Raw genomic sequence first — 23,426 nt, forward strand, 5'->3', positions numbered from 1 at the left:
CATAAACTGCAATTTGGTTGATTTAGTTAACTCTGAGAAGCACGTCCCACTTTAAAAGAGCTAGCCGATCACCCGCACGTGCCACATTTCAGAGCTGTAACGAGGCATGATTACAATGGGATGAGAGTGTGGTTTTTAATATAACCCCAAACGGATGCGTTCAAGAGCATGCCATCCCTTCTCAAAATCATCGCTTTGCGAGTCTGCTCATGTCTTCTAGGGCTTCTGTGATTGCTCAAACAATTGTTTGATTTGGTGTTCAGAGCCACAGTATTGAAACTCCAGAAAATCATTCTGTGGCTTCCCAGCCATGCTTCACTTTTTTTTACCCTAATAGTAGTGCTCATTTTGATCCCCTACTGAATTCACAGCCCCGGTTCTGAATGACTTTTCCTCTTTTTGAAAGTCATCACCATCCAAAGCGAAATGGGTGAGAACAGCATGGAAATGCAAAGGAATCATTTTTCTTATCCTCCTGAATTTGGAAGTAAGGTTTAGGGTTTTTTTCCAAGTAGTCGCTTTGGGGTAACAAACATGCCTGCAGACTTCAATGATCATGATAGATTATTTGTGAATGAATGAATGGATGAAATTGACAAGCATTCAGTGTTTGTTATATGTCCTTTATGACGGGTCCAGGTAGGTATTGGGATGGGTCACTGAATAAGCAGTGGCTGTTGGTCTCACGGGGTTCTCAGACGGATGGGAAGATAGACCCGCATGTGGACAAGCAATGTGGGTCATACGCTTGGGACATCTCCGTCAGGGGCAGCGAGTGTGGGCTGGGACGGCTCCCACAGGGACCAGTCGGCTGTGGGAAACAGCGCCAGGGAAAAGAGGAAGACCAGCAAGGGTGTGAGCGCTGACCATCCTCTCCCTGGGGAACCAACTACGACTGGACACTTCATCCCAGAGGCCCAGCAAGGCCAGTGGCTGGGGCCCACTAATTTTTAGTGGGGCCCACTAAAAATTAACTTTTTAATTTCTTTTAAAAATCAGAAGGATGTAAGCCAGTCTGGATTCTATTTGTCTATATACAAATGCAGTCATAAAATGTAACTTTTAATATTTCTTTAAAAGGAATCATTATATTTCTTTTTGGATGAAGGGGTTCATGAAGGCAAAAGTGCCTTGGGCCCCAGAAAGGCGTAATGGGGTCCTGCTTCAGACTGATTCTCTTAAGTGATGTCTCGGTGTTGCCCAAATGGGGTGGCACAGCCAGGTTTGCACCCTTGTGCAGGGACAGCTCCTGGTTGATGTCTGCAGTGTCAGGTCCTGGCACGTCACCCTTCGCTCACTCCATGCTGGCCTTCAAAAGCTCGTTGGAAGCTTTGGGTGCAGAATCAGCGAAGTAGGACAGGAGAGCTGCTGAGCCAAGAACAGACTCCTTGTTTGCGAAGCCCCCACATATCAGGTGGGGGTCAGGGAAGAGAGCGGGGAAAAGAGGGTACTATGGTCACCAGGGAGCTTAGCCGACGAGAACCAGGACCAAGCGTCGAAGGGAGCTGCTTTGATTTTTCTTTCTTGGAAAATGGTGGATTTGGGTTGTGGGAGAGGGAAAGACATGTGTGGGTTCTCCTCTGCCTTCCAATGTGTTATCCCAAATCATGAAGGCAGACAAAATGTGGCTATCCGGGGTTAAGAGGAAGATGCCGGCAAAGCAGAGTCAAAGGAGGCTGAGATGTGAAACACCTCCCCCCACCCCGAGTGTCTAACAGCCTCCAAGAAGAGAGCACACAGGCAGGGGCTCAGATCTAGACAAGGCTCCTCAACACGGGCAGCTGCTTTCTCTGGGAGGAGGCTCTGTGGACAGTGAGAAAATGCTGGGCATCGGCTCCCGGGCTCCCGGACCCCTGCTGGCGTCTACAGCGTCACCGGCAGCTCTCCCCGGCCAGTCACTTCTTAATAAACCATGTCACCTGGAGATGGCATGGTGCTGAGCTCCTTCTGGCCTTTCTTCTTCACACCTGCCTTCTTTCCATCATCGCGGTCTGACTCTGCCACCATAGCTTTCTCCCCAGAGCCACAGACCTCAGAGATTCCGAGGCGGCTGATTCCGGTTCCCAGACCCTCGCGGCGTCTGTTCTCAGTTGTTCACATTGGCCGGCTCACCTCCTTCCAAAGAGTGGGAAGATGTCAGCTTCCTGCTCTGCCTCCCTGATGTTTGCTAATTCCTGAGCTCCTAAGAAAACCCAGCTATTTCCTAGAGACAGATCTTGAGCATGAGAAGATAGAGCGTCTGGAGGGGTGAGCTGGGGTGACGGTGCAGCAGCCTCGGGGTGCCATGGTGGGCCCGCTGTGGGGTCCACGCAATGCATCTGCTCAGTCCCATGGGGCCCGGGGCTCAGGAGGGCCCGTGCTGGCTGCCCTGCTGTCCTGCTGCTGCCTAGGGACACCTACTGCTTTTTGAAAAAGGATCCCCCAAATTTCACCTTGCTCTGGGCTCTGCAGCCATGTGCTGGGTCCTGGATCTCAGGCAAGGTCATGAGAGCAGGAACAAACTCCATGGCGGTGCCAGGTCATGTTCTAAGCTCGTGTACATGGACACATCTCACCCCGAGTCTATGAGGCAGTTACTGGGATTTATTGTTGGCTCCATGCTGCGGGGGAGAAATCAGAGGTGCAGAGGTTAGGCCACTTGTGTAAGGTCACAGAGCTAGGATGTGGGAGGATTAGGATCCATCCAATCTGTTCTCAGGGCCCTACATCCGGGGGCTGCCCAGCCTCCCCTGAGTCTGTCTCTGTGTCTCTGGGGACCAGACATTCCAGGGCTCCACTTCTGGGGAAGGGCCCTGCTTGCTTTCCAGATGGTTCTGGTGCACAAATTCTCCCATACCCTGAACCCAGTAGAGGGAGTTTTTCTGACCCAGCCGGGTTATTCCAACCTTCTCTTGTGGGAGTCTTGCCCCAGGGCAACGTCATCAAGCAGTCTCCCGCATCCTGTAGCAGACCACGAGTTCCTGCTAGCTGGACGCTGGGTCTGCCTCGTCCCTGCACCAGGCGCCCTTGTTCAGCTCCTCCTTGAATTCCATGTTTCTCCCTCGGGGTCTGAATTCCCCTGAGCCCCCATCAGTGTCTTACAACCATAGAACCCCAACGGGGCAGGACCTCAGGTGCTCCCTTGCGGCACGGTGACCACACCTGCCTCCCCGGGCTGTGATGACAATGATGTTTGCTTCCTGCCTGGCACAGACCTGACACACAGTAGGTACCCAGAGAAAGGTGGTAGTAGCTGTTCGAGCTGGAAGTTAAGAAATATGTTCCTCCCATTCTTGTAACTTCACGTTTTCACGGTATTACTGGGAATTAGTTCTTGCGGCTGCGAGGAGAAATTACATGTTTATCATACGCTCAGCTGAGAATCCAAAGGAGCTCTTTATTCTAAAGTGAAATGAGCTTTCATCTTTGACAGGTGTCTTTTTCGTAATGCTGACATCTTTCTCAAGTAGCTGCTTCCTTTAGAATCCCGGCGAGTAGCTCGTGAGTGGTGATCCGTGTTGGCAGAGACAGTCCTTCCGCTTCTCCTGCGGCTGCCGAGAAGAGGCCTCGTATGTCACATTCAAAACACTGCACGAGTGTCCTATTTTCTGCCTGCAACCCCCCCACCCTCCTTCAGAGCATCATGTATGAATGTAAAGGAAGTGAGTGGTCTGCCGTGGAGATACGGTGATGCTCTAGGCTGAATTGGGCAAATCTTTAATAGGCTCTTGTTGAAAATAAGTAAAATAATGCCCAAAGAAGTAGAATTCATAAGTCCTCATAATGCTTTCAAGACCAGATTTTTTGTGCTATTCAAATCTGGGGTTGGAGTCGACAGCAGGAAGGTCCCCCCAGCTCCCGCTGTTCAGTGGTGGCCGTCCCTGGGGGCCAGGGACCGCAGCAGGGTCCACTGGGCTCGCCTCTGGCACTCTGGGTCCCACTTAGAAATCCCCAGAAAGTAGTCTGCCCTTCCTCCACCCTGCCGGTTCTGGATGATCCCCCCAGACATTTACAAGAGGATGCAATAGGCAAATACTAAGACGACTTTGGGTCTGATGACTTTAAGTCCTTCAAGGCCCAGCAATTCTACATCAAACCCTCTAACCACCAGGAGCTTTCTTTTACTCTTCCCATCTATGAGGCCAACTCAATCAAGATGAAGTCCAAAATCTATCCTTGCCAATAGCAAAGAGCCTTAATACCTCATGTGTTCTTTGCACATAAACTACTCGCTGGCCACGGACGCAAGCTCTAAAGGACTTTGGCGATGTGACCCCATTTCAGGGCCCCTTACCCCGCTCATCGATTCCTCCTGTGCACAGGAAGGGCCGCAGGCTCCCCAGTTAGAGGGCTTTCCCTTGTCTTTTCAACCTAGAGCAACTGGTATTTATTTTATGAATGTTAAATAAAGGAAACCAAAGGATGCCCTGTGCCGGCTATCAGATCCTGCTTCCTTTGTGCCCTTCCGCTGGGCAGGGGAGCCCCGTGCCAACTGGAGAAGGAACATGGTCACGTTTGGGGGCGTTGCTTGCAATTCAGAAAGTAGAGGTAAAAGAAAACATTTTCTGTTCCTCCAGGAAAGGAAGGAGGCGAGAGGAAGATGTCAGCCCTCCCCTCGCCCTCTCCCCAGTGCGAACTGGGTGTAGGCAGGTCAGTCACAAGAGCTCTGGTAGGTAGAGTGAAAAACAGGCAGAGAAGTCTGACCTCTCTGCTTAGTTTCTGGAAGGACTTTGTTGGGGATGATGATGGGAGCACAGGAAGTGCCGTTCTGTTTTCCAAGCCAGAAAGAGAGAGTGCCTGAGATAATTCCTCCAGGTCATCGGGTGGAGATGGAGAGATCTAGAAGTTTCTGCTGCTCCAGGGGAGGACCCGGAGAGCAGTCAGCCCTTATAGTCTCAGTTGTCTACGGGACCCTCCCTCCCAGCTGCCACCAGGCAGTTCCCACCTTACCCAGATGCCTCTGTGACGGGGCAGGAGGCAGCGGGAGAAATCCCAGACATGGAGTCCTCAGCCCAACAGCCAACCTGAAGGTGGCCCTTTAAACAGAAGGAGATCCTTATGGAGCCGGGGTATGTTTAAATGGCAAGTTTCACACATTTCCAGACCCTCCTCCTACCTTACAAATCTGGGTATGGCCCCTGAAAGGACAGACACCACCAGACAGAGAAAATCGGAGGCTGGGGTTATCGCTCACCCGCCACTCTGTGGCTCGCCTGCCCCATCTGTATCTACAAAGTTGTCCCAAGGGTGGAATGGTACTGGAAAAGTGAATGTGCAGACCACGGTGACAGCTCCTCAGCCCGCAGAAGGAAGGGGCGAGGGATAAAGATGAGCAGCGCCCCCCCACCCCCATGCCAGCCGAGTAAGCCTTTTCCCGGTGTCCCTGGAGCTGAGGCACTTCTCCTGGCCTCACGTGGGAGGTCATGTGCTCCGGCTTGGCTGTCCAGCTTGATTAGATTTTTCTGATGAAGTAGCTCCTTGCCTGAACCTTCCTCGTCTCCCTTCCTTCCTCCCACACACCCCCACTACTCAGGTGTTACATTTTTCCTTCTGGCCAGCATCTGACCCCGATTACAAATGCTTCTCCACTAAACTTCTGACAAGAGAAGGAGAAATGACACATCGAGTAGGTGAGATGCTTTCAGTGGGCTCAGAACCTTTCATTAGTTCAGGAGGGAATTGTACTGTCTGTGACTAATTGTATGGCAAGAATACGAGTTGGATGCCTTTGAGATGTTCACAGGCAGCCGTAGTTAAATAATTAGCCTGAACAGGCGAGGGAGCGACACCACAGCAGCAGGGGCACGTGGGTGGGAAGCCCCCCACCCCGCACTCACACTGTGTGTAGTGTGGATTTCATATGTATAACCAGGTTAGCATTCCTTTTTGCAGAAAATCAAAGCATACTTAATATTCATTGATAGCTTCCGATTTCTAAATAAAATGGTTTTTTAAATGGTTAAAAAAAAATGCCGGAAACAACAAGCATTTTGGTTAGGCAGAAATTTATCTTCACCCTTTTTAGGCATCTGTGGCTCAAAAGGCTCCCTCTTTTAGAGATGATGATGCGAAATCTGTTGAGCTGGGAGATGGGGATCATTTTGTAGGCCAAGGTGGAAGCTTCCAGTAGATAAACTTTCAAGGGCCTAGTATTTATTTGCCAATGAATACAACCCTAATAAAAGACTGTAAAGTTTAAATGGGTACATAGTTGGATAATAACTATGGTGGTCATAAAAGTTAGTTGATAGAATCCATGGATGAGAGGTCTGAACCTTCTGGGGGAGCAGATGCAGGGAGAGGTCAAGATTAAGAACATATTCAGCGGGTTCATCCGAGAGATAAGGTTTATGGAAATGTCTGGGTCCTGGAGGGCTGCCTACAGGGAAAAGCCTGCTCTAGGCAAATCTAGCAAGTTCTCCCCTCATAGCCTGGAGGGTCTGAGGATTTTTCCCCTTTAAGACCTTATTGGGGAGCCCCGCCAAAGTTCTATGGGGGGTGTGAGTCCCTGCTCCAGTCCCACGACGGGAGCTGGTGGGACCTCAGCAGCTGGGCAAAGGCTGTTCTTTTTCTTTGAATTTGCTTTCCTCTTGATGATACTTGGTGAGACTGTCTGGGAAGTGACCTCTGCCAGGTGAAGGAGGGGAGTGGGAAGAAGAGGCAGGGCTGGGTCCCAGGCTGGTGGTCATCTCTTTGAAGATTCTAATCTCCCCTGGGCACCATTGTACGGGTGTCACACCTTGGTTGGAGCATCATGAGAGGGACCCAAGATGATCACAGCAGAGCCCATACAGTGTCTCTGGGTCCCCATCTACTAATGCAGATGGTGCAGAGGGTGGCAGTGTGAATGCACACGGGACACTTTGTTCTCTTTCCCGGAGATCACCTTAGTCTGGTCTCCTCTGGGAGGGGGTGGGAAAGGGAGAGAGTTGGAAGGAAGAGATGGCCATTTGTTATCCTGGCAGTCTCTTCTCAGCTTCCAGAGTTTCCTCTCCGGTTGGCTTCTCTGTAGTTGCCACCGCCACTGGACAGGGGGACCCCGGTTTCCTCCTCTGACCTTTCACCTGTCGTTCCTCCTCTGCCTCCTCCTCATTTCTGCTCTTCCAATTAGTTCTATCTTCCTCTTCATCAAACCCAGAGCTACACTCAGTCAATCAGCCTCTCCTGGCTCCACTTGGCCGTGACACCCTGCATGGTCCAGTCAGCCATGCCAGGACTGTCCTTATGGGAACCCTCAGATATCTCTCAAGATTCTTAGGCAGCCATTGCTAATTCCCAAGCTAGGAAGCCAGGCACTCTTGGCATCCTTGGTGCAGCTCCCAGTGTCTGTCCTTTCTCCTGCACAGGTGATGAGGGAACGGGGTCTGCCACACCTTAGTGCACACTGTTATCCCCCAGGCTTTCCCCACTGACAGGCAGTGCCATCAATCTTGCGTTTGCCCGCCACCCCGCCCACCCCAGTCTGGGAGGGAGTGTGGGGGTGGGGGACTGATGGGACATCAGGCAGGAAAAGCAGGAAGAAGACAACCCTTGGTGCACATATAGTTCGTTTCCCCCACAGCCCACCCTGTGATTGATGAGAACAGGATGTGGCCCGGGGAGGAGGTTATAAAGTCTTTGTTGAATAAACACATCCTTTTTCCAGAATAAAACTGAACAGGTTATTTTCCTTGTAAAATAAGACTTTTCCATAATCCTCACTTCTTTTTTTTTTTTAAATGGTTCCACACCCAATGTGGGATTTGAACTCAAGACCTTGGGATCAAGAGTCAGATGCTCTATCGATTGAGCCAACCAGGCTCCTCTCTTGCCATAGTCCTTTTGCAGCTTAGTGGCTCATTTTCTTTATTTCCTCATTCATTCACTTGCTCAGCCATTCCACAAATAATTATTGAATCCTTCCTGTTCTTTGTGGGGATGATGGAGCAGGAAACATGGCAGTATACATCCTGTTGCTGGAGGGATTGGGACAGGGTACCAAAAGCAAACAAAAGGAACAGAGTGGAGGCTTTCCTGGTGCTTTGGTGGAGGATCAGGGAAGTCTTGCTGCAGAAGGGACATTACACCAAGTCTAATGCAGGTGGAGCCAAGCACGCGGACTCAGAGGGGATTACATCCCAGGTAGACAGTGGTGTTCCAGGTTCAAGGGCGAGATAGCAGGCCGGTACGGTTGGGAGGAGAGGGTAAATGAATCCGGGAGGCGGGCTGAGTTCAGATGGTGTGCATCGTTTCTCGGGGTGTGACACACCGACACTTCGGCCAGGTCGGATCCTCACCGTGGGGGACTGCGTCCGGGTTTTGAGCACTAAATGCAGATAATACTTGCAAGTCATTGCGACACCGGAAGTCGACACCTTTCATCTCCAGCCCCCCGGGAGGCCAGCACCTGCTGAGTAGGGCTTTTAGGCGAAGGACAAGAGCGTGGACTCATTCTCTGTGCAATGGAAGACTGTGCAGTGTGCAGTTTACATCATTAGAGATTGTTACTGGTCACTCTGGCAATTGTATGGCAAAGATCGTTGGGAGTAAATAGTGGCACTGGTGAAGGCAGGCTGCAGGCTCATCACAGTCTGCGTCAAACGTTGGCTTCGTCCATGTGGCACCCGAGGGAGTGTAAGAGAAGGAGACACAAACTGGGGATCGGGGGCAAACGTCGGGACTCTACAAGGCTGTTGAGGGAGAGATGAGAAGGGGGTCCAGGATGGAGCCTGGGCACTTGGAACAGTCACAGTCTGATGAGAGGAGGGAGAGCTGGAAAGAGGTGGCAAAGGAATTATCAGCGAGGGAGGAAAAAACCAGGGGAATGGGATGTCATGGCTGGTGAGAGGAGAAAGTGCTTCAAGAGGGGAAGGGGCTAATAATCTGCGTCCAGTGCTGCTGAGAGAGAACAGGGGGCACAGGGACTGAGAGGTGACCACATGTTTGAAAAGATCTTTGGTGATCTTAACAGAAAAAGTCATGGCGGAAGTATTAGTCTGTGGGCTATTTAAAAATAAACATCCAGATGTGTTATTATAAAATTCTAATGACATGTTTGTAAGCTGATGATAGTAATCTCTGAGAGATTGAGAGAGAGAGAGAGAGAGAGAGAGACAGACAGACAGACAGAACACAAGGGGTGGGGAGATAACCATGGTCACAAAGTCGTTGGGGAACTGGGGGGCTTGACCCCTCATGGGGGCAGGGACTCTCATCCACAACAACCAGGCAGAGGCTGTACGGGGAACAGACATGAGTGGGTTGATAGGTTTCGTGGTGAGAAGATGACAAAGCATGTGACTCATGGCTTCAGCTTTCTCAACAATGTAAGAGGCAAAGCTATGAGCTCAGATTTGCGTGTCAGGGTTTGTGGGGAGTGGGGGCTGGAGTACAATGGGACCATAGGAGGGTTAGACGAGAGGGTATGAAACCCCCCCCTTTCATCTCCTGAGAGGATGGGTCTACTTATGAGGGACTGTATGCTTACCGGGGAAAGTGGAAATCACTAGGGATTTGTGGTCATGAATTTTTGCACAAGACCAGGAGATATGATTGTCAGGTTTTCCTTTAACCTGAAGGAAGCTCACAGATAGGTTTGCCCAAGTTTGAAGTTTTGCCAGTTGTGTTTGTTGGAGGGAGAGAAAAGCACTTTTAGGGGTGTGATTCTGATGATGGATGGTGGACTCTGAGCTGATCGGTGGGGAGGAGGACCCCAAGTGGGTGGTGACTTGTGAGGATGTGGCAAGAACACAGACTGGAAACCTCACATGGTTGGGGAGGTTCTCTGGAGCGGGAAGGCGGGAGGCAGCAGCTGGTCTCGGGGGGAGTGGTATTCTGGAGGTGCTGTATTTCTGTGTGGCAATTTGAGCTGATGAGAAAGCTGGTGATATCTCCCCACTCCACTCGTCCAGCTAGGAGCCAGGTCAACTCCACCTCCGTTGCCACCCCCCTGGGGCATGGGCCCGTCTTCTCTTCTGGACTCCAACTACAACCCATGGAGGGGGGCTGACCCTCCCTTTCTGCTTGCTTCCGGCAGCCAGGCTATGCTTCTCAAACACAGGTATGATTGGGCCATCACTCCTGCTTCAAGGCCTCTACTGGCATCTATGGTTCAAGTCCAGGGCACTTGCAGCAGGGATCCCGCTCTATGTTTGGAAATGGGTCTCTGCAGCACTTGGACTGAGTCACTGGTAGGTCCTCTGGTGACTGTGGCTCCTTCCCTGTCCTACCGGGACACCTGCCTTTCTGTCCCTTCCTCGCCATCAAGATGGAGCTCTGCATGCTTTTACTACCCCCATCCTGACTTTGGAGTTCCTATTTCTCTCTTCGCTGACTCCTCTGACTTTTTCTAATCACTGCACCCCAGAGCCTCACACGGTCCCCGGCATATAGTGCACTCTATGGATTCTTTGATGAATCCATCAATGAAACATTGACCGGCTGCAAAGAACATTCCTGAAAATGCTTTCAGGAGGCTGCCCAGCCTCTGGCAGAGCTTGGTGCTTTGTAACAGGATTTTCCCCTCTCATGGTCGTTCCTTAGAAAGGCTATTTCCAATTGCTACTCATTGGGTACCTATGTAGTATCCTGTAAAGAGCACATCAGTGATTGCTAAATAAAATAAAAGGCTTGCTAAATAAAATGCCATTCATGATATGGGGAAACTATGTCTAATATAACAGCTGCCTCCTTAAAAAATTCACAGAATCATTAAAATGAAAACAAAGTGTAAGAAAAATAGAACCATGTGCAGAAGTTTGTGATTAAGAACATATGTTAGTGAAAAAAAACTAGTAGCATATTTTATTACTAATTATCTAAATCAACATGTAAAATATGTAATTTACCTCAAATACTGTTTTTGACAGTTTCTAAAAATAACTCTATCTCATTAAGTTGAAGACCCTGTCAATTAGAAGATACACTGCTATTTTATGCATCACCAAGAAAGAAAAATATGCCACCAATGATCTGTGATACCTTTATTGTAAAGCGTATTCCTGCCCCAAACGTCTGCCGCCAGCAGAACAAAGAAAGAGCTTAGACCTTCTTTATTTCTTAACAGTGGTTCTCAACAGGGAGTGATTTCGTTTCCCTACCCCAGGACATTTGGTCGTATCCATAGACATTTTTGGTGGTCACAGGTAGGGTGGTGGTATTACTGTTATCTACTGAGTAGAGGCCAGGGGTCCTGCTAACCATCCTGCAAGGTCCGGGGCAGCTTCCAACAACCAGGGATCGTCAGCCCCAAATGTCAATATTGCTAGTGCTGCGAAACCAGGCTCTAAACAGTCGAGGCGAGTTGCTTGTGGTTTTTTTTTTTTTTTAATTTTTTTAAAGTTTCTTTTCAGCGTAATAGTATTCATTGTTTTTGCACCACACCCAGTGCTTCATGCAATCCGTACCCTCTCTAATACCCACCACCTGGTTCCCCCAACCTCCCACCCCCCGCCCCTTCAAAACCCTCAGAATGTTTTTCAGAGTCCATAGTCTCTCATGGTTCACCTCCCCTTCCAATTTCCCTCAACTCCCTTCTCCTCTCCATCTCCCCTTGTCCTCCATGCTATTTGTTATGCTCCACAAATAAGTGAAACCATATCATAATTGACTCTCTCTGCTTGACTTATTTCACTCAGCATAATCTCTTCCAGTCCCGACCATGTTGCTATAAAATTTGGGTATTCATCCTTTCTGATGGAGGCATCATACTCCATAGTGTATATGGACCACATCTTCCTTATCCATTCGTCCGTTGAAGGGCATCTTGGTTCTTTCCACAGTTTGGCGACCATGGCCATTGCTGCTATAAACATTGGGGTACAGATGGCCCTTCTTTTCACTACATCTGTATCTTTGGGTAAATACCCAGTAGTGCAATGGCAGGGTCATAGGGAAGCTCTATTTTTAATTTCTTGAGGAATCTCCACACTGTTCTCCAAAGTGGCTGCACCAACTTGCATTCCCACCAACAGTGTAAGAGGGTTCCCCTTTCTCCACATCCTCTCCAATACATGCTGTTTCCTGTCTTGCTAATTTTGGCCATTCTGACTGGTGTAAGGTGATATCTCAATGTGGTTTTAATTTGAATCTCCCTGATGGCTAGTGAGGATGAACATTTTTTCATGTGTCTGAGAGCCATTTGTATGTCTTCATTGGAGAAGTGTCTGTTCATATCTTCTGCCCATTTTTTATATGCTTGTGTTTTTTTTTACAGTCCGCCATCACCTTCTGGATTTTCTTTGCCTTTTATTTCCATAGAACCTGGATCTTAAGAACTAGGTCCACTCTAGGGGCATCTGGGTGAAGCCTCTGCCTTCAGCTCAGGTCATGATCCCAGGGTCCTGGGATCGAGCCCTGCATCAGGTTCTCTGCTCAGCAGAGACCCTGCTTCCCCCACTCTCTCTGCTTACCTCTCTGCCTGCTTGTGATCTCTGTCTGTCAAATAAATGAAAAAAAAATATTTAAGCACTAGGCCCACTCTAAATTCACATATGAAAACTATAGAAGCATTTTAGGAGGAACCATGAATGACAGCAATGATTTATTTCAATAAGTTAACCTAAGCCCGGCACAAACCTTTATTTCTCCTACTCTAATATAATACCAGAAAATTCACTCAGCCACATTCTACTTTCAGAGGATGATTATACTTTCAGAGGGTATAACTGTTCTATGAATTAAGAAGCAGTAAATGTAAACTGATATACTCTGAAAGATGGAGGTCTTAATGTGTGTCACAATGCGCGAGCAATGGAATCAATTGTAGATTTTTTTAAAAGACACCAAAATCTTAAATTACACTGAGCTAATAGTCATTTCCAACTGGTGATGTGTCTCCTTAACATCATTTGAACACAGTTCCACATCGCAGGCTTAGCAAGGAGCTAAACCCAATAGCAAAAAAGTTGGTGTTTGTGGGAAGTTTCCCTGCATTATAACAGGAAGCTCTGGAAATCGTAAAAGAAGAGGCCTTCTTTGATCTTTTCAGTCCAAGATCTGTCTGACTTGACGTGCTTGAACTTCTGAAGCATGATTCAGAAAGTGTCACCCAACTTTAGGGGTGACCAAGGAGAAGCAAAAGTCAAAAAGAATTTGTTCCTTCTCTCTCTGGCTTTCACGCTGATGTCAAGAAGACATTTGTGAGAAGGGCATGGGAGTCTCTAAGACAGTTACCTTGTGACAAATGAGAGGTAAACTTTCACTGAGAAGTCCATTAAATTCCAAGGCTGAGTTGAGTGCTAACCTGCCCTTTAGGGACTGACAATAGATCTTCGAATGTTCTAACTGCACCATAAGTATTCATCATACACATCTGACTACAGGCCTGGTCACCAAGAGAAATGGTCCAGTCCCAGGCAAAACTCTTGTGAGCCAGTGCCAGGCAGAAATCTGACTCCCGTCCCATTTCTCACTCCATTCCGTGCCCAGAAGCCACCAAACATACTCAGGTCACCTGTACTTGGCATTCTACCTGCTCTCTGTAATCAGAACCCAGTTGAAATAACAGTCTTGCACTAGACATTCACAGACATTGGTGATAATGCTGTGGATTCTAACATTTTGATCCTAAACTTTAATTAAGCACAAAAGGCTCTGCTTGTGGTTCACAGGAAGTCAGGCCTTGACCAATAGTTTGGAAAGGAAACTGGGAAGGTAGAGCTTTGGCCCTGCCTCAGAAGTCAGAGCTGTTCTTGGGTGCCTGGGTGGCTCAGTCAGTTAAGTGTCATGATCTCAGGGTGGTGAGATTGAGCCCCACATTCAGCTCCATGTTTGGCGTGGAGTCTGCTTGAGATTTTCTCTCTCCTCCCTCTTCCCACCTCCGCTCATGCTCTCTCTCTGTCTCTCTCTCTCTCTCTCAAATAAATAAATACAATCTTTTTTTAAAAACAAAGCAGTCAGAGCTGTTTACATGATCTGAGCCTCAGCCATGTACTGTCCTAGGTTTTGTCCACCTGCTTGTCGCCTGGGTCTTATTTTTAATAAGCTTGAAATGCAAATGAGAATCCTGCTGATGGAGCTTTAGCTGATAGTTCGACGAAGACAAGAGCTGGAGCTGTCTTCTTCACTCTGTGTCTCCTGGGCCTAGAACAGGGCAGGTGACCAGAATACAGATATCCAACGAGGAAATGGTGGATGGAACAGTTCTCCAGTGGAACACTGTTTGCTGGGATGGTTCCTGTTGTGCAAGTTACTTTTGAAGGCAGAAGTCTTTCCTGGGGATATAGGCCCGGGTTGAACACTGATTTAAAAGCTCCCTGCTCTATAATTTTGGTTACCATGTATGAGAGGTGACTGCTCTTTGGCCGGCTGCCAGTGTGGGAAGAGAGTTCCCTTCCCCCAGTCATGGTGCCAGGCGGTATTGCCGGGTGATCTTTTGAGCTGGACTTCTGGAGAGCATGTCGATATCAAACTCCCTGGGGAGTCTGTTCTACCTGAGAACTAGACCTTGAGGGACTCCAGGATTTTCAGATTTGATAATGTCCCTGGATCTCCTATACTGAACTAATTCCAAGTGATATGGAATTATTTCAACAAAGAAAAAGATACCAGCAATATACTCAGCAATATCTTCAGAAATGTGAAGCTTCCAAGAAGGAGTTCCCAGGAGACCAAGCAAATGCTGGAAAAGAAGAGAAACATTTTAAAGCCATTTAAGGCAGTATATAGTTAAGCATCCAAATGATGCCATTGAGGTGAGTGCAAAATGTGTCTCAGATGGTGGTCAAGGATCTCTGAGGATGCAAAGGGGAATGTGGACCTTAAAATTATGGAGGGTTGCTCTGCCCTGGAAAAGTAGGGTAACAAGAGACAACCAGCTAACGGCTGTCATGTCTAGAGGAAGAACCAGGTCATGAGCCGGGGTTGGGGATGGGCATCAAGGCATTAAGAATTGTCAAGTGGTGGGATGGGGAAGTAGTACCAAGACAGTCCCATTAACATCTTGCTTCAAGGACACAGAGGATTAAACTTCAAGGGCGTGTGCATGCATATGTGTGTGTGTGTGTGTGTGTGTGTGTGTGTGTGTGTGTGTTGGTTGATGAGGGTGGGGGTTTTGAATGTTGTAAATGCTATCTCCTACAGATCTGAGTAGATGAACTATGTTCTAGGTCCACGAGAGGGGACTGTGGCATACTGTTTGAAGTGTGGTCTCTAAAGTCACACAGGACTGGGATGAAAACTGGACTGTTCCCTTCACCAACAGGGTGATGTTTAACCACCATGAGACTCAGTCTCTTCAACTGAGGTTCGAACTAGTAACAGTGCTTTCTTAGAATAGTGATGGAGACTTCCTGAACTGACCCAGAGGAAGAGGTGGTGCACTCTTAAGCACACAGTCAGTGCTTAGTAAACACACACATCCTCGGGTGTAGTGGTTAAACTTTTTTGTGAAATAACTAGTCTGTGGAAAAGGGGGGTTTGGCTTATATGAATGGGGTGTCAGAGGAGAGAAATTAGTTTCAAGCATGGATCTGGAAGTTTAACAATACCAACAGGTCTCTATCTCTGTTTTTTCCTCTCTCTACCTCTGTCTCTCTCTCAGTGTCTGTCCCTCGCTGCTATTTTTGCTTTCTCCCTCTTTGTTTTCTCTGACTTCTGGCATAGGTCTCCTTATCAGCCAAGCTTTTTATACATCACAGTAAATATGTTCTTTGGAATCTCCAGATATATCTGGCCCATAACCACATAATTTTTTAAAGTTACCTTTGTCCCAGTTTTATCACATGCACCTGATTTAAAGGATCAACTAGCTCTAAGGGGGCACTTCTGTGAAAATAACACTTTCTGCCTCCTGCTCCATTCCTGATCTCAGAGTCATCACTTTCAAACTTTTTGGCTGATTGTCTTTCTATTTATCTCTCAATAGCATGATCTTTTTTGATTTTTTATTTTCCAGTAGTACAGTATGAATTTTGTCTGTACAAATTAGACAATTCACCGCACTACAGAAATACACCCTTTCCACATCTAGCTCCCAATTTAGTTAAATTAGCCCTTGGTTAGATCATTGTTCAATAATTACATTACTGTAAGTATGCAAATGATACTCTCTGCTGAGTCAAGTAGTTAGCTGTGATGACTTTTGTTTCTTACACAGCTTTGTTTAATTGGAATAAATGGCTTTTTCTGTACTTTTGCTTTTCTTTTTCTTTACTTTTATGTAGATTTGTCACTAAGTCAACCCCAAATTCTCTGGTTGTTTAATTCTCCTCTCAAGATATGCAGATATTCGATGGCTTTCATTTTCTTACAGAAATCTCTCCCAGAATCATTTAGAACACACCAATCTGGACTTTTTGCCCTTCAAGCCTGGTGTGCAAATCTCACTGGGGATCTCTTCTTACTGTCATCCTGTGAATTTTCTTGCTTTGTTTTCTGTGCTGATGTCCTGTTACATGTATCTCTCACATTCTCTTCTTTATAGGTACATATGCTTATTTTTGGTGGAGCATATTCTGAAATGCTTCCTGACAAAGGATGTGGGGGAAATACAATTTGGAGATCTTATATATCTGAAAATGTTTATTATAGCCTTTCACTGAAGGGATAGTTTGGTTGGGAATAAATTCTAGATTGGGTATCATTTTACTTCAGAATTTTGAAGGCATTGCTCTATTCTCCTCCAAGCTCTCAATGTTATTTTTGAGAATTCCAAAATATTTCTGGTGTCTGAATCTTTGTAGGTAATTTAGAAGTTATTTGCTGGATACAATTTGCTGAAATCGTATGATGATGTAGCTTAGTATGCGTCAAATTTATCTGTAGCGCCAGACACTTGATGAGTCCCTTCCTTCCCTAAAGTCAGTATCTTCTGTTACAGAAAATGTTCTTGAATTTCTTTATTGATGATTCCCTCTCCTCTCATTTTTTTAAATTTTCTTTTCTAGAATCCCTACTATTTATATGTTGGAACTACTGGATGGATGCTATTCTTTAATTATCTTAAATTTTCTCCTTAACCCTTTTTCTGTAATGTCTGGGAGATTTATGCAACCCTATCTTTCAATACTTCCACTGAGTTTTTTTTTATAGTTTTAATTTTCATGAACTGCTATTTGTCCTTAAATGATTTCCCTTACATAGCTTTCTTTTCTTATTTTATAGACACAATATCTTCTCTTCTCTCTGGGAGAATATTAGTTTTTTTTTTTTTCTTTTAAGTTTTCTTCTCTTGCATTCTCTCCTCTCTCTTTCAAGTTACTTTCACTTCCTGTTGATTGGTTTCTGTCTTTCAGGATGAAACACTGCTACTATGGACTTCCCTCCCATTTTCTTCGCTCTAACCAATTCTGCCTTTATAAATATCTTGTACTCCTTTCAGTTGCATCTCTGAGTTGTCTGTTTACATTAAGAATACAAAACAACTTAACTAAAATATGCATAAATTTTGTGTGTGTTTTAGTGGGTACTATCAGCCCTGAACTTTAGTGGGTTTCAGTTGCCTGGTCTGCTTTTATGCGAGAATGTCTGTATCTCTAGGTTTATCACCTTGGGCTGGGTAGACTCCTCAGAGAAGGTGTTCCATTCACTTGTCTTGAGGATAAAGACCCGTCTAGCAGTGTGTGGGAGCTGTGCCAAGGAGGAGACCCATCGGTCTCAGCACTGAGTATAACACTTGTTCAACCTTTGTTTTCAGAAATGTAACCCCTTAATAGCACTACACCTGGTTCCCTGGGTCGGGGATATTCTGCTTAAGTGTTTCCGTAGTGTAGACCTATAGTCCTCCGCTAGAGCAGAAGTTGTTTGGACATGGGAAGTGGAGAGGGAATGTGGGATTGATTTGAGTCATGTCTTAAACTTCCAGCTGGTCCTCTTCTTTTTAGTGCCACCTTCACCACATCCAAAAGCAACTGGTCCCATGAAGACTTAAGACTGTTGATGGTCTATTACTAAACTATTTTAATAAGAACTTTTCTCAGGATCTACTTGGTCAATAGTTCATCAGTCAAAACAACACTTGCTGTCATCTTCTCTCCTATTCTTTTTGTTCTTATGTGTTTATTTTAGCTGGGTTTAAAGAGACACCAAAAGGAAAGATATCTGTTCAGTTTTTGGTGTTCTTAAAACTTTATATCTCCCAACCTCCATGTGATATCCCACAAAAGACTCTGATATATATGTTGGATCACATACCCCGGCTCCCAACTCGGCATTAATCCCTGTGATCTTTATTCTCTTGAGAATCTGGGTCACCTGCTTTTCCTCGTGGTAGACAAAGAGAGACTATCTGATTGACAACTACATGAGAATCATACCGAGCAGCAGTTTCCTAAAGAAAGGGATGTAGCACTGACAAATAGGTAACAAATGTCCCAGACACAGGGCAGCTTTGTCCTCCAAAAGGTGCTGATCTTGAGGAAGCAAGGATTTCCCTTGGTTGCTTTGTATTCAAAAAATGCTGGCTTCATCTCAGAAACACTAGTTATCCAAGCAGAAGGCACCTCCCTTGATGTTTTTCTCCATTGTAAGCTTCAGCAACATTTGTTCACACTTAGTGCTCCTGAATCAATTTATTAATGTGGATGCCCATTGGTCTGCAAGGACAGCAAAGGCTTCCTAGAGAAACTCTATGCCCTGGAGAGAAAAAGGAGGCCATGGCAGGGAGATTTTTCAGAAGGCTGGGGCTGGAACTCTGGGTATGCACATAGAAAGGGGTAGATGCAGTACCCTTCCTTTATCTGAGTGACCAGTGACAAAAGGACGTGATATTTTTTTCCCTTCTTTCGCCTCAGAAGTCCTAAAGAAGGGAAATCCATTGTGGAAAACTTAAATAATCTCTGAGCATTGTGAGGGTAGATATTCTTTATTCTTGTAAGTATTTTGTGTTAGTCTCTGGAACATGATGCTGGGACATTCAAAGAAATAAAGTCATCCCTCTCAAGTTTTAAACTCTAAGTAAAACAAACTTGTGGTTTCTTTTGAGACCTCACAATGACACAGTTTAGAAGACAATGTTTTTGAAGGACATTTTAAATGGCAGACTTTAAATGAAGTTGATCCTTGGTAGTTCAGTGACAATGCCTGTGTGTTATTGTCCTTTTCCAACTTAACGAGAACAAAAAAAGAACCAATTAGTCACATATGATGAGATGTGATGACATTTTTACTCCTGAACTTTTCTGGTATAAAAGGGTCACCCACGGAGGATCTGACAGTAAGTGTGAGGAATTTGGCAATAAAACCACTGGCCTGCAGAAATTTTGGAAAATCCAAAATGATTAGGTAAGACTGCCTTTTTCCACAAAGAAAAACTGTTGAGTTCATATATGCTTTTTTACTTATATTTGCCTAAATGAAACTGATCTTAGGGGTTTTTCTCTCCCTACCCTACAGCTCATTAAAATTCAGCTTTATTCTACTTCTATTGATTTCTACAATGCATATGTTCTGGTGTTATTCTGTTACACCTTCTAAGGTAAGAGTTTTGCCTCTGTTTTTCATGTTTGACTCAATGGCTTATAAGTTTTTAGGTTCAAAGTAATTGCAAGGAATATGTGACAGAAGAGTGATTTCTCTTATTATTAGAGTTTGCAATGAAAAAAAAAAAGTAGAATCATGAAATTAGTAAAAAGAAGCATTTATGTGACAAAAATAATGCCAGACTTATTAAAATTTGTTTTGAATTATTTGGGAGTTGGCTCCTACATAAAAAAGCATTCATTTCAATGTAAAATGTAGTTTTGTCCATGACAATTTATTTATTCCATGTGTCCACTCATGATCAAAGTGAACATTTAACCATTGGAACTATATTACAAATACAATGGATCAGTTTTTTAAAATAGTGAGTTTACCAATTTTATAAAAATGGTAACTTTTTCAGATACAGACTATAGATAAAATGTCATATCTCAGTGAAATACCACATACAATACTAATTCATAGGTTTATTAAAAAATATTGATTGTCTAACATTAATCACTGAACTGTTCAAAACATTCAGAAAATGAGCGTCTTTCTCTGGAATTTTTAATACTATTTCTACATGATATTTCAGTCGTTTTAATGTCAATACTTTGTTTAAAATTAAAAAATTTTTTTTGTCACTGATAATGTTTTGTATTCACTGAAACTTAACCTGGCATACTGTAATTACTGAATCAATGTAATTCATGGAACTACTTTTAGGATAATGAGATGTTACATATATCCTAAATAATAGATATATGTCCAAACATAATGATCTAGCTGTTTATATAATTGGTCTTCTTACTGATCTTTGCATCTGTCATCTTTCTACTTTTGTTTACTTAAGTTAGTTTCTTTTTTTCCTGATTTAGTCCTATGAGCATTCAACACTAATTGAGTCATTGATTCTATAAGACACAAACCATATTGATCAAGTCGATGAGTCACAACCCATAAATTGGTATATTTTCTCAAGTGTCTTCCTAATTACTTTCTATTCTTTTCCCGAAGGTTTGTTCATGACATTTCTGTTGAACAAGAGGCATTTGTGAGCAGCTTTTTTAAAAAATTAAGAATGCACTTTCAAATGTACTTACAAATCTGCTTGTCCATAAATGAAATGCTTCTTCTTTCCATGCATTTTCCATTTTTCTATTTTAGCATGTGACAATTTCATTCTCATTACAATTCCATCATGTAGTAATGGTATCAATTTGACTGTTCAAGGTGAGTAATTACAAACAAAAGATGTATTGGTTCTTGCAATATTTGTTGTGAACTTCATAAAGTACATCAAGGAGGCACGTATACCATATTATTCTGTTAACAAATCAGCTCTGGCAAGGACTCCCTTCAATGATCAGCAAAATACATCAGAATCTTTTTAGGGATGTTTTCAGCATCTTATAACCAGAAATGATGCATTTCTTTTGCAATACAAAGGTGGTATCATGAGTATTTCTGGAAAGAACTGGAATGCTTCCCTTCCTGAATGACTCATAGGGTCCTCCTTGTTGGGGATTTAAAATAGATGGCATTATATCATGCTTAGATTTCTTCCATTAACAGGGAAAAACACATAGTGGGCGTTCAAATAAGAGTTTTTGATTGGTTTCCCATGACCAATATTTCTGAAACTCTGTTTGACTGTTTCCAGGTCCAAAAAAAGAAAAAAAAGTTGCCCATCTTTTTTTTAACAGAGGCCACTGAGAATGATTTGCCTGGGCGCTCTGACTGCTGGAACCTTCAGTAACCTACCCAGACATGGGGTGAAGCATCTCAGAGAACATTTTTTTTTTTCACTCTGTCCCTATTTCAACTTCCAAAGTAATCTGAAACCACACTTGTGTCCCTGCACCAGGAAAGGAAAATGTGTAATTTTTACTCTGGAGTATGTTTCTTTCCTTATAATAAAACCATTCAGCCCCCTTTTCTTTTATTGCTCTCATGTGGTTGAGAAATGGGCTTGGAATCATGTGATTCCGCTCAAACCCGTGCTTCACCTACAAGCCATTTTTTTAAAAAAAGATTTTATTTATTCATTTGAAAGAGAGCGAGAGAGAGAGAAAGCAAGAGACAGAGCACAGGCAGGGGGAGGGACAGAGGACAAAGGACAAGCAGACTCCCCGCTAAGCAGGGGGTCTGGGGGTGGTGGTGGGAGGGAGTGCTCGATCCGATCCCAGGACCCTGGAATTATGACCACCCAGGTGCCCCACCTACAAGCCATTTAATTTCCTCTCTTACAACTGAGGAAATGATAATACCACTTCATACAGAGAACTTTCTGGGGGGATAAAATGAGATGATGCCCATAAAGGATTTACCACAAAGAAGATCATTGATAAATCTTTGTTCTATTTATCAATGGAACTTGCAGTTGTAACTCATCAGCATGTACTTCCTCTGAAACCACAAAGGAGGGGACATAGGACAAGTGTTGAAAATTCTTACTTGATCTCTTGGTCAGGCCCACTTCTTGGAACAGCCAGCCTAGTTTCTTGGTACAAGGCCTTTTGCTCTCTACTTGGTTCCTTCATATGGAAAATATACTTGATGGTCATTTTGAGCTCTTGATTCCAGACATGCACTTCTTTCAAGACTAAGTACCCCCTATACCATCCAGACCTTCACATCACTGATAAAGAACTGAATCAAAGTCAAAAGATGAAGATGATATTTTTCAAGTAGCAAGATAGCCTTATGGAGAAACTTGGTAAATGGCTGAAGACAGATCTTAGAGGGAAAGTGTTTCCAACTGGAACCTAAAATTTGGTTATCATGGGTTGTTTTTCTTAGTGAATTTTTGAAGACCTCTCAGGACTAATTAGTGCCACTTGAAAGATTCTTTATAAAGTAAAAGCAACAAGAGAACTATGTATGGTGTATGATGCAAAGCCTGAAGGACAACAATTACATAAGTGGTATAAGAATTAGACAAGAGAGTAGATAGCTCTGAATAACACTTTATATTTAGATAAAGTATATGTTGTGTTCTAATGTAATTTCTCCCTCACAAAGTTTGGAGATGTTGGATTTATAGCCCTTAAGATTTTGAAAATTGTTACAACCGAAATAACTTTTCACCTTAAACCTGTTTTTTTCTCCTTCCTCCCCCATCTGAATTGCCAGGTGTCTGGAAAATCTGATTACTTTCTCATCCTGTTGAACAGCTGCCCAACCAGGATGGACAGGAGCGAGGGACTAGATTTTCTAAAGCCCATTTTCGAGAAGACGTTTATGAAAAGGTCCTTTCGCAATGGAGTTGGCACAGGGATGAAAAAAACTTCCTTTCAAAGAGCAAAATCATGAATAAGTGTGCAAAGGACTCTGGGAATTGATCTCAAACTCTGTAGAGTGTGACTAACATGCTAAAAGTCAGTTATATCTTTATCATTAAGTATTGGTGTGCTCTCAATGTTTAAATATCATTTCGCTCTGAGCTGGTACAGAGTAAATTGAGTTTTTTAAAAAAATGTAAACCTGCCTCAAACTTCCCCTGCAAGAGAATAAACTATTTATGTTATTAGTTAGCAACTTCCCTGGCTAAGGATGGACACATTTGCTTTGATCTTAAATTGGCCAGGAAGTATGAACATTTTTTACTGTAATGACAATGGTATGATTTCTTTCTTGCCTGTAATATGTACTCTCACAATACTGATTTCTCTTTCTTTTAAGTACAGTGTTCTGAAATGACTCAGCAGGGCCAATTCTTTTGGGATGTGCTATTTCAGTTTCTAAGAGAGTCTTGTGAGATTAGCCAAAGTTAAGATTCATGCCACCACTGTATTTTCCTCCACCAGTTGATTGATAGAGAAACAAACATGACCTGTGCCCTCTGGGAGTAACTCTTGTTCTTTCCAACAAATATACTTGCACATGGATTTTTTGTTTTGTCTTGGAAGTTTGTTGATTCCTTTTATCTTAAAACACAGAAACACCGCCGGTAACAATAATGACAACAAAGGGACTGCTGGTTGCCCTGTGGTGTGGGGGAGAGCTTTGGAAGCCAGTTTCCCCAAATTGTGCTGATTAATGCCCCACTCCTTTCCTCTCCACAA

At 44.5% G+C, this 23,426-nt stretch overlaps 1 protein-coding gene across 1 annotated transcript; it reads left to right on the forward strand.

Annotated features, from left to right (window-relative positions):
- The first annotated feature begins 1,151 nt into the window (after positions 1-1,151).
- Positions 1,152-22,674, forward strand: LOC111145044 (neuropeptide S). The gene is made up of 3 exons (XM_022499656.1): positions 1,152-1,351; positions 19,291-19,372; positions 22,495-22,674. Exons 1-3 carry the CDS (start codon positions 1,152-1,154, stop codon positions 22,672-22,674), a joined length of 462 nt encoding a protein of 153 aa, XP_022355364.1.
- The last annotated feature ends 752 nt before the right edge of the window (positions 22,675-23,426 follow it).

This window comes from Enhydra lutris, unplaced genomic scaffold (assembly GCF_002288905.1).
Source record: "Enhydra lutris kenyoni isolate GAN:26980312 unplaced genomic scaffold, ASM228890v2 scaffoldscaffold12, whole genome shotgun sequence".
Taxonomy (NCBI): domain Eukaryota; kingdom Metazoa; phylum Chordata; class Mammalia; order Carnivora; family Mustelidae; genus Enhydra; species Enhydra lutris.